Source organism: Lissotriton vulgaris, chromosome 2_1 (genome assembly GCF_964263255.1).
Source record: "Lissotriton vulgaris chromosome 2_1, aLisVul1.2, whole genome shotgun sequence".
Taxonomy (NCBI): Eukaryota; Metazoa; Chordata; class Amphibia; order Caudata; family Salamandridae; genus Lissotriton; species Lissotriton vulgaris.
In genome coordinates, this window is record NC_141687.1 from 1,797,376,231 (window position 1) to 1,797,388,392 (window position 12,162).

Sequence of the window (12,162 nt, forward strand, 5' to 3'; positions counted from 1 at the left end):
AGTGTTACAGAAACACGTGATATTTTCTGTTTTGAGCATATTTACTTTGTGGTAACGAATGAAGCACAACTTGTTATATTGGAAAAAAAAACGCGAGTGGTGACGCGAGTTGTGCACACGCTCGCGTGCGACGGGAAAAAGTGCTGTGCACGTCGCGGTCGTGTGAGTGTTCTAGCAAGCTGGTCTCCTGCAAGCCTATGATGGGTAGCACTTTTGAAACCTGCTTACTAAATGTCTCGCTGGCTCAGCGAGACCTAAAAACCAATGGCAATTGGTGGGTTTACTAGAGCCCATAGAAGAGGATACAACAGGTAGATTGAAGCTTGACCTAAAAAGAGAACTATTGCTGTGGTCTTGAAAAAGATGGGTAAATCAAAGGGATACCGTCGAAATGCGTTGATGCATTAAGCTTAATTTGTGGAACGTTTGGGCACAATAGATGAACAATTAGGAATTGATCATGTACCTACGCTGAGTGAATTTCTACACAGATTGGGGATCTTTAATGACATAGTGTATTGTCTTATGCGCTCTCTGTCATTTATTGTGTAATATATTGGTATGATTGATGAATTAGTGTAATATTAACTTGTGATTTTTAGATAAACTTGTTTACAAACCAGGCCAGGGGTCCTTTGACTTGTTTTTAATAATTATTTAACAGTTTTAATAAAATATTTTTGCACACCGGTAAATGCGTAGTGGCACTATATACATACAAATACATAGATACATATATGTGGGTCTACATTTGAGCAGGAGTGGAAGCATGATAAATATGGATTAGGGTAAATACATTTGGCAGGGGGAATATGTACACTTTTTCACTTTAACACATAGGAGCAAAACAAATCAAAACACTTTACTTGGTGATGTGCAAATGAAAAGTATTTTCAGAAACCTGATTCAAAACATTGTTTGTGCACTGTGTAGTTCTATCAGTAAATCCGGATGTCCGTTGGGAATTTTGTGGCAACTTCAACGGAAAATGTGCTGACTGCAAATGATGGTGTGCTATCACCCCATGCTTTAGTTATGTATTTATAAAATATGATAGTTTTTAAACATGATTTGAGCAACATTCCTGTCGCAGCTCTGATGGCAATGATGTTAATTAACTAAAAGGCAAGTTCGGTGTCATGTGTATCCCATATGTGGCTAGATTTGTGCTATATATGGAGCAAGTGTTTCGTCTATTAAATCACACAAGTTCGTTTTTGTACAGCAGACATGCTTAACACTCTTATTTAACCCCTCCGCTGCGCTGAACGATCCGCGCTTGTGCGGAACGTTCTATTGCGCGGACGGGGCCGCGACGTTCAGCGGACGTGTGCCGCACTTAACGGGTTAAAGGTGCTCTAATATGTGACAGGGAAGACAATGGGGGCTCGGTGAATTCAAATATTTGCCCCATATTATGTAATTTGAAACCAATTCATGGGTCAAGAGCAATACAGTTAGGTAAAGTAGAATATTTAATTCACTAGACCTGCAGTTCTGCACAGTAGACACTAAGCCTGCATATTCACCCTTGTACCAGAGCTGGAGAGAACCGCTGACTCATTCTACTCACCACCCACAAACAAACACAACGTGGGGGTTATCACTATCCTAAAAGCGAAACACTTGTAAGTCTGTTTGCAACTTAACTTCAAATTCTATGAAGGCACAATTTAAGTAATAATTTCTGTGTGGATATAACTTGAGTACTAAAGGCTCTTCCTCACCTCAGACTTCCAAAATGGTAACACTTACTCATTAAAAAAAGTTGTTCAATATCGACCATTCTTAGCCTTCATCTGAGCCACACTCATCCTAATGGTATGTCTCTGTTATTGCGCATGATACAATACTCAGTGACTGCAACACTAAAGATTTGATACAGATTGAAAGGTACATTTAAAGACTAATATGTTAGTATCTATTGCCTCCAATAGCTAGCAAAGTAAACAATATTCCTCACCGATAGAGTGGCCATAAGTGAATAGGATCTAGTGATTCCAGGGTGCATGATATCTACGCAGCGCCGTTACCAACTGACCCACAGGCAAATGCCACTACAAAGATAATCATCAACAACACGAGAAACAAACAACTGGGTGCTCTATCATCACTGCCAAACTGAAAGAAACACAAGTATGGCTGATGCCAGACATAAGGAAGACAAAGAAATGAAAGACACTTAGAAAACTAAAATTGGACAAAAATCATCCAAGCTCCAGTTCCCAAGTCTCCGATTAAAACAAAACCAGATACTTCCAACCACATGAACCTGATTCTCTCATGGCTCAGCTCTCTACGTATAGTGGTCCAAGAAAATAACACTCTCTGAAAATAGACTAATTGACTTAGAAGACAACACCTTTCCCTATAAAAGTGCTCTCCAGACATGGCTACAACAATTGCCAATTTGTCCAAGAACGTATGTGAGCTGGTGGAGCGTAACCACTGATGTAATCTACAGATCATTAGCCTGTTGGAAGACTCGTAGAAGCTCTCTGGTCCACAGATTTTCTTGAAACTTGGATACCGAAGGTTCTCAATCTTACATTTGACAAAGAATTTGAGATCGAAAGATCTCACAGAAATCCATCAGGAAGACAATCTCATCCCTGCATAATCTCTTATTGTGCTCTGAAACTGATCTTCCGCCCTCTACGTTACCGTCATACAGAAATAATTCTGCGCACAGATGAGGATACCACAGCATATACAGTAGAATGGCTGCAAAATCAACATAGCACAAGACTATTGCAAAGACACGGTAACCTGCATACCTGAAAGACTATATTAAGAACTCTATACAAAGTGAAATGAGCACTTGAAATCCTCCATGATTCCTTCTCGTAGGAATAAATCCTGTACCTTTATAGTCCTGCATTTACTCTTCTTTTTTCACAACAATCCCAACGCAAAGACTGAAAATGTTCGATAATTCGTCCCGCTTGCTTTGGGTTCCTGACGATAGTTTCGGCATTATCCATTATTTTGTTGTCATACACTACTTTACTATTGCTGCTGCTGCCGCAGCTATTGCTCCAGTACTTCTCTTGTTCCAATTGCTTAATTTGCTAGTCAACTAGTCTTGAAAGTGTAGTGTCCAGTCACCAAGTTAATCTCGTATAGTTACTCAACTAGGGTCTTCCTGTCATAGCTTGTTTTGAACTTTGTTAAGGTACTAACTATATTGTTACGTAAGCTTTAAGGTAACGCTCTACTGTGAGGTGTAAAATATAAAACTGTTACATGGTCATATTGTTTACTTACTTATTGGTGTTTAACTCTCCAATTCCTAACCTTAGAAACTTTACACAATAACTTCAAGGCAATTCTCACTCAGTCCTCATGTTATCCATCCATCAGTCATCCAGCCACAACCCCAACAATTTATCTTGCAGTTGCGTCCATCCCGCCTTTTCCCGCCCATCAGTCACACCCTCCTCACACTCATCCTCTTCCATATCCATTCATCCGTATATTGTTGCATACAACCATTCGGTCCTCCCATTACCACGCTCCATTTATTAACCAATTTACTCCCACAACTATTTTCTATTTTGTTTTTAGCAGGCTAAACATATTACCTTCCGGTTATGTCCTTCCTTAAATATTCTCTTTTTCTTCCCTCCATCCATTACTCCTGCCCTGTAGCCCTCATTATCTCCCACTCTCCAGTCTTGTATTCATCCCTTTCTTCACACTCTTCCATCCATCTCTCCATCATTGAGTCTTTCCATCCATTCATCCATCCATTCACATTGCTCTACAGCACATGTTAAAAATGTTAAAGCCAATAGCTCTGTCTTAACACTTATAATACCCCAAAGGCAAGAACTATTGGCTATGCCAATGCTTGTTTTAATTGCTTCCAACCAAGATTCTTTGACGAATAATTTAAATTCCTCAAAAGATTCATAATCTGTTCTTGCACGTCTCCCGGGATAGAGAATTATAGCACCCATAAAACAATGATAACGTGTTGAGAGGAACTGGTCCATTTCCACTATAAGCCATTCTTCTTTGCCATAGCTTTAAGCTTCAGTGGGCTGGTGGATAGATAATGATGGGCAGATGAATGGTTATGGTTTCATTCTTTTTTTAGATAATTTCATTTAATGAGTATTTTAGCAGTGTATTATGTGCATAATGCTAAATCAAAACCCTTGTGTTTTTCAGTTTTTGTTAGCAGAGATGAACACGTTTTACCTGAAGTTTGTCCTTTGGATGCCTCCCGAACACTATCTTGTACTGTTGCGTCTTGTCTTTTTTGTCAATGTTGGAGGGGTGGCTATGCGAGAGGTATACGACTTCATGGATGATCCGTAAGCAACATGTTTACTACATTTTTATTAATTAATACTTTCAACATTTGTTTACGTACTTTCTCTGATATAGATGTTACATAACTGGTAACTGTTATATGTACCTGTGCTACCATTGATGGTTTATGGTGACATTGTTGACCATGGGGATAAATTTCTGTAAATGTCAACACAATATGGAATTTTCATTTTACGTGGTTGGCTTGAAAAGGATGTTTTTCAAATCTGCATTGGTTTATTAGTTCTATATCTGAAAAACTGGACTGTACTATAGTCTGCTGTAAAAAGTAGGGGACAAACCATATTTATGTAGTTAAGGAAGTAGAATTTTTTAAATAACTAAGTTACATGTAACAATAGGTACTGATTGAAATTAGAATTTCTGATTCTACATCTAACAGCAGATTACTCAAAGGTGAATTCCTCCAGGCGCCACAGTATTTCTGGAACTCTTTAAGCAATTGTTTCCATGTGCCTAGGGATGTCGTCAGACACCGCATTGACACTGAAGTCTCGACACAGAGCCACTTATAGGTGCCAATCCTGTGCACTGTCAGATCCTTTCTTTCCACACCCTTAAATGTAGATCTGAAGCTCTGCTCTCAATCTTTTACGATGTGTTTTTATAGACTCCATAATCATTCTCCTCACAATAGCTTGCTAGGGAACGTCGCCCCTGAAGCCTAAACCGTGCTGTGACTTCATAATGCAGATGGCAATCATGGATCTGTACAAGGTTTGCCTTTGGTGTCTAGAATGCAAGACAGACTCAAAATCCTGTGACAAACTCTCCTTGACAAACTTGAAGGTCATCATGGAGGTAATACTGTACATCACAGAGCACACGAAATGGGGCGCATTGCATTTCAGTTTCTGGACTAGCACCTGATCCAAGTCATGGCTCTGCCCTTCCAGCCCTTATCACTGTTTGAAGTTGCCGTTACCTGATAAGTTGAAGACTGAGGACAGTTATCCTGCTATAAACACTAGACGTTCTAGCACAATTCGTCTGAACCCCTTCACTCCCGTCCTGGGAAGACATGTTTCGAACTTCAAGGACCCAAATCCCTCTTCCTTTGCAGAATGTATTTGCAGGCTGTTCCTGGCACACCCAGAGTTCCCTTGGACTGTCGTCATTCCACTGCAAGTAGAGATCCTCAAGGAGATCATGCTGCAACTTTTCCCAAACAATGCTAATTCCCTCTATTGCACCTTCTGGCCCCATGGACGTGCAGGGGCCCTTAGTGGGATTTCCACTGGCGGGTCCTACATCATTTTCATATATTCAATTCCAAAGGATCCTAATCTAAAGTTAATTGGATCATATAGACGTTCATAAAGTTATATACATTTTCAAAGAGAGACAAACGTTGTATAGTAAATCATTCAAATACAATGACAACCCTACCTTTCCACACTTCATGCATTCCAACACACTATCATACTACACATATCACAACACCATAAAACAAGAAGACCCCGATTTCTGCACATCCCAACCTCATAGTGTGTATATATTTTTCATCTGTTATTTCAGCACGTTTGGCTAACTTCATGGGTTTATAACCGCATTCGATGCATGTGTCAGTGGCCATTTTATTTTGGCTGCCACCTTCCCTAGGACCAAATAACCACTGTTCAATTAATTGAATAATAAAGCTGATGGGGCTAGACAAGACTGTAAAAAAGATATTTCAAAGTATGTTGACCATAGACGTAATAAAATGGTGCCAAGCATTTTGCAATGTCTGGTCTTTTTATGCTGATAGTAAGAGCTCTTTAACAAAACACCCTAATGCATGTATGGTAACTATGTCTCATTTATTTCATGCATTACGTCTTTTTCACACACACTCTTTATTTCGTGCATAAAATTAGGAGCTTCCATGTAATCTCATGCAGTACTCCTACATAGTGAACTAGAAGGAAAGTGCTAAAAAGAACCCTCTCCATATTATGCACTGCGATGTGCCTCATCCCTTGTTGCTACTTACAGGTTCCTGCTAAAATACCAGGTACAGAATTATATAGGGGACCTGTTGATGCCTGACTCACTTCTTCCTCCTTTCAAGTTGTTTTTTTTCTTAAGTACAATTTCACACCTCATCAGTAACTCTATTTAAAATCCATCTATCCTCTAGTTAAAAGCTACACTTAACATACAATAAATCTACATCCAAATAGCCATATGCTTTCGTCTGATTTTGTCTAAATGGTAAGTTAAGTAACCAAGAATGAACAGGTTAAGTACATGATGCAGTCACAAAAACGTACATATCCAAAGTGAAGGGCAAACTTACCACAATTCTCCAATGCAGGATAAACTCCCTTAAATCAAATTAAATTATCCAAGCCAGATTAAGATATATTGGTTGTTGTACAAATTGAAACACCTGTCAATATGTAAGAATTCAGAACATTTGAAGCTGCACTCATATCTTAATCTGATCCAGATAGTTAAGTTTGCTCCTCCAGTAAATTGCCCTTTGGCAAGGTATCGTAGGTCTGCTTGTGGGACCTGTTCGTTCAAGATTCCATCAGCAGGGTCAACCCCAATACATTCCCCACTATTCTGCCATAAAAGACATTGAAGCGCATAGACTTTTTCTGGAAGAGGGTCTTCTTATTTGCCAGTGTGCCTGTGAGATCCCAGAATGATATCTGTCTGCTTGAGTGGTGCACATAGGCTCTCTAGGATAGGGCCACCGTGATATTGCCTGCCATTCCAGAAGAATTAAGAAATGCTTTTACTCCAACAACTCAAGTCGAACAGGACACTGCTAAGTATGTCCTTAAAGCCGGTCTAGATGCTACTGACTGTGTAGATCATACCGTTCTAACTAGTCTGATAGATGCCTCAGGTTTTTCTGGTGTCATGTAGGTGTCCCTTGTGGGCATGCGATGTAATAGCTCCAGATTTTATGAGACACAGCGAATTCTGCACTGAATCACTTGAAAGACAGCCAGGCTATGGCTTCTCCTTAGACTTGCTATTCTCAGTCCATTCATTTCACTATAAATGCAGAATATTCAGAGGATACGCATAGGGTCTCACTTATTACCAAAGGCAGCCCTTCCTTAGTGCCTTTTTCTGTCTCCTGAAGACATGATTGCAGAGGCTGTAGTCAGGGTCTCACTTATTACCAAACGCAGCCCGTCCTTAGTGCCTTTTTTTTGGCTCCTGAGGACATGATTGCAGAGGCTGTAGTCACAAGGAATGACAGCAGCAGTCCTCTTCGTTGACTGCGCTGACTACAGCCAGACCACTTTGAACGCGCCCTCCTTGGTCATGCGCAGCAGTGAAGGGGCAGAATCTGGGTCTCCAGCATTGAATCTTTTATTTTTCACACTCTTGAATCATTCACTGTGTTCATGCTGGAAATCTCTGCTAACTTTAAGCAGCAGTGAAGTGTTGAAATGGCAGTAGACCTCACCAGTGTTTGTTTAGTAGCCTGTACACCTCATTTGAATCAACCAAAGCTTAGCCAATGAGGTGAAAGTGCTAAACTATCCCTAGAACTCCTATTTCTATTGCATGTCGTGTCAAGGAGTACCAAAGGCAAGCTCTGCTGCTACCTCTCAGGCACCTTACCTTGTTACTTTTCTTACCTCCCCAGGAACTGAATCAGCCATACCTTCAGCTTTCAGAGCACTGGGAGTTGTTTTTAAGATATGTTTTGTAGATAATCTCGATTTTTTGCACGAGGGAGATCTCTGCTCTGTCTCTGCCCATATGACGGACAGAGAATAAAAAATGAAAATCCTAAAATTACCTGTGGACAAAAAAAGGTCTATTCTGATTATCCACATGAGCAATGTATTTGTTGCCTGTATCCAGCACACAAGGCTTCATGCTTTGACATCTGTAAGCTCCTGAAGGATGGGGAGAGAAGGTTGAGACTATGTTTTTGAAAAGGGAGAAATCCCTTTCTTCTAAGGGGTATGCCCCCTCATCTGGGGCCGATTTAGTGTAGTTTTCTCCATCCAGCTTTTCCATGAATGTAGCCCCAAAAAGGAAACCAGTAGGGTTTCCAGAGCTGGACTTGCAATCGAAAGCACCTTCCTCACAGCAACAAAAATAGAATTTACTTTGTGAAACATTCTAGGAAGGACAAAAAATAACCTGCAGAAAAAACCAGCATGAAAATCCAATTCCTTTGACATCCTACTTAAACTGTCGTCCACACTCATATTGTTGAAGTTGTTCTCCTTGATGAGGGGAAAACAAACATTGTCATCAACTGCATTCCCATTTTCAGTTATGGGACAGGCCATGTCGACAAAAGTGGAGAGATTGTCGAGGATGACAGCATAAACAATGGTGAGATTACCGTCAGAAATGACACCGTCGATAACCGCACCAAGTCCTCTGCTCCTTCCACCATCGACAGCAAGTTCAGGAACAAGGCCTACCAGCATAGCAACACCATTGTTGATGATGAATTATTCTATGCCAACTACCTCTTCATCCTGATTCTGGACTCTGAACTGAAGGCCTATTTCAGTCACCAAGACGGTTTAGAGAGTGCCTACAGTCCTATGCAACTGGATCTGTGTTACATCCCTGAGTTGGAAAAAGCTGACCTATATAAAGAGGAAACCTACCAGGATTACATCAATCAGCTATACATTTTTGTAGCGGACAACCCTTCTTTTTTGAAACTCTTCATGTAGGTGCAGTAGCGTTTGTCAATTTTGGAAGCAATGGACACCTTAAAAAAGTACTACCTCTGCAACCTACACTCTCCTGCCCTCAGTACATACCTTAGTCTACCTCTACTAACGCCACCTATGCTTCCTCCGTCACCCCCACCTTCAGCAAATACACCTCAAAGAGTTGTCAAACAACTGGTGGTCTCACCAACCCTTACGGACATGGGGGAAGAATACTCATGTGTATACAGGTTAGGACAAAGAACGTTAACTCCCACAGAGAGATGACCGAAATAATAAAGATGTGATGGCTACATCATACCCTAGAAGGCTGAAATTACAAGCCAGACAGTCAATTCACATTCACTGCACAGACATGCCAACTTCTAAAAATGGCACTTCTACACTAGACACATTAAATCTGTGCACACCGTCGCTCAGCATTTAATCGCACAAGTTCGCACATACCAAACTCGCCCCTGCACTCCTCTCACATCAGGAACTACCATGGACACCCATATCCTCCATGCATTCCTATGGGAGGGGAGGCCAATCTCACAACTTGCACTCAGACACAGTGTTAAAGTGTTAAAGTGCGCATAAGCCAAAAACAACTAACACTAGGTCACTTTTAAAAGCAAAAGGTTTTAGGGGTGAACCTGCCAAAAGGGCCAAGTCCAACATGGGCTTTACCTTGCTTCCCACACCAGAAGGGTGGGGGTTGGCAGAGGTGGTTTTCCGCCTTTCTTCCCCCCAAAAGATGCATGAGAGGAAGGGGGGGCGGGGCTTCTCATGCTACTGGAGAGGCTGGGGGAGGTGACCAAATGTCTCTGAGCCCTTTAAAGCTCACCGCCTTGGATTACCCATCCTGGCGTGGAGGGGGGTGAAGCTCTCCGCCCAGCACAGGCTTTGCTCTGGCCGCTGAGAGCCAGGGCTCTCACCCCAGGTGTTCAGAACAGTGTCTCAAGGCAGCAGACTGGTACAGACCAGTCAAGAAACAGACTACAGCTGTTGGTTTATTTAAGGGACCCCTCTGAGGGGACACCTGAGTGCCTAGTTTAATAAATACCACCCTGGCATCAGGGTGTGTTTATTATTAGGAGTAGTTTGATATCAAAGATGCCTATGTTCCGTGAAATATTCCTGGTTCTGTGATACTAGCGTTGGTGGAGTTAACAGCCGATGACTCTATATGGCTTCACTGTCACTTAAAATACTAAGAATAGACTTAATATTGCAGGGTCATATGTGCTCATGCAGCTATCTCCTCACCATAGATATATTGCACCATGCCCTGGGCCTTCCAGAGGGGTGACTTTCATTTACCAGTGCCGTATGTGCTCATGTATATCTGTATGGCTCCTTTCTGATTGGTACATCTAACTGCTGATTCTTTACTTTTTGAATATCACCAGGCACCTTACAAACTGAAAATTCAAAAAGCGATGTTCCTCCTTGCTGGTATGTGGCACTGTTCGCCTCAGCATTTACATATTATGCTTAAGAAGTGTCGAACTGAGCCACATATAAGTGTCACTTACACGTGCTGATGTCAATTACTTTCTTTCCACAACTTCAAACACTGTTCCAGATCTCTGCTTCTCTCCTTTTCTTTACTTTGTGAAGTAATATTGCCTTCAAAGATGTTTACCAATGTGCAGGGGAATGTCACCCCTAGGATAACGGGTTTTAAGCCCAGGACTGTTGCACACAGATTTTTGTGACCGATTGCTATGAGGGGCATCTCTGGTGTTTGGGTTCAGCGCACAACCCCAGAACCTGTGACAACTGCAACCAGATGACCTTTAAGGCCATTTGTTAACTCAAGGTGAAGCTCCTTATGGCAAGGCCATGCAAGACTCCATGTAGGTCCTGCCCAAGTTAAAGTTTAAAGGGCAGACCCACGCCCAAAGCTGACCGGGCGGTAGATCATCTTTACGTTTGAAGTTTTCAGGGAAGTCAAAGAAAAAAAAGTTCAAGTAGGACTCAGCAACTTCTCACCACTCTCTGTTGAAGGCACAAGGGTGTTACTGAGCCTACAGGTCTCACTTCCAATCTGCTGAGGAGCAGATTCAATCTTTGGTCCCAATCTACTGAGTATTCGTGTCTTTAGGTGACACTACAGCAGATGGAAGCCTTTCAGACAGCCATGCTGTACATCGTTAGCATGCTGCTGGTTCCCTCTGGTGTGCCTTTAGGGTCCAAGGCTCCACAGGGGATACCAGTAGTTTTTGTCATGATTCGCTCCCTGTGCTCTTGTGCCCACCACCAGGGGGCTGGGGTGTGGGACTTTCCATCTTCATAATAAGCTTCTGGACCCTTCCTTCATGCATATAGTGACTTCCAGCCATTTGGACGCTACTTGAAAATTGCCATCCATTCCCAATCCATGCTGGGTTTTGTGGAAGTCTGCCTGCTCATGCCTGAAACTCCATTACCTAGAATTACCTGCTCACTGCTTCTTCTTCACCCCTGCAGGCCAAGGATGGGTGGAGGAATTCAACTCACCTGTGGCTGGCTGCTTAGAGCCTGCTCACACCTGATGCATGTGATTACTGTGAACAGCTTGCTTCAGTCCAGGGTTGGTCATTGTAGCTGTGTACTGGTGAGACCGACTCTTGTTTCCTGAACTTTTATTATCCTTGTTTACATAATTCCTGTGCTATAGCTATTCCTTGTACCATTAATTATCACTGCCTGTAGTGCTACCTTGTTTCTGGAGTTCCTGAGCTATAGTTTTTCTTTATTTCTGTTTCTGAGCTGCAGCTATTTCTTGTTTCTGATTTGCACTGCTGGCAGCGCTCCCTTGACATGTTTCCTGAGCTCTAGCTATTTCCTGTTTCCTGACCTAGCAATGCCTGCCAGTGCAACTGAGATTCCAGAGCTATAGCTATTCATTGTACATGAATTAGCACTGCTTACAGGGCTTTCCAGATTACTTTATTCCAGAGCTATTGCTATTCCTTGTTCCTTAGCCATCTTGTTCACATGTGCAGGCTTCCCCTTTGGATCCCGTTTTAGGTCTCAACTACGCAGCGCGCATGCGCTGCATCTGAGGGCCTTTAGCCATCGCTCTGCTAAATTTCAAGCACACACCCGTGCTTGTGGCGGCATCCACCTTGCGGGAGCGAGCAAGGGCGCACCACAAGCATGAGTGCAATGCTTGAAAATGAGCAGACCACGCACA

General features: G+C 42.1%; 1 protein-coding gene across 1 annotated transcript in view; it reads left to right on the forward strand.

Moving 5' to 3' along the window:
• The window catches only part of PTDSS2 (phosphatidylserine synthase 2), a 313,173-nt gene that overhangs the window by 256,107 nt on the left and 44,904 nt on the right, over positions 1–12,162 (forward strand). The window contains exon 10 of the mRNA XM_086957848.1: positions 4,177–4,322. Coding sequence (XP_086813974.1) covers positions 4,177–4,322 — 146 coding nt within the window. The remainder of the gene's footprint in view (positions 1–4,176; positions 4,323–12,162) is intronic.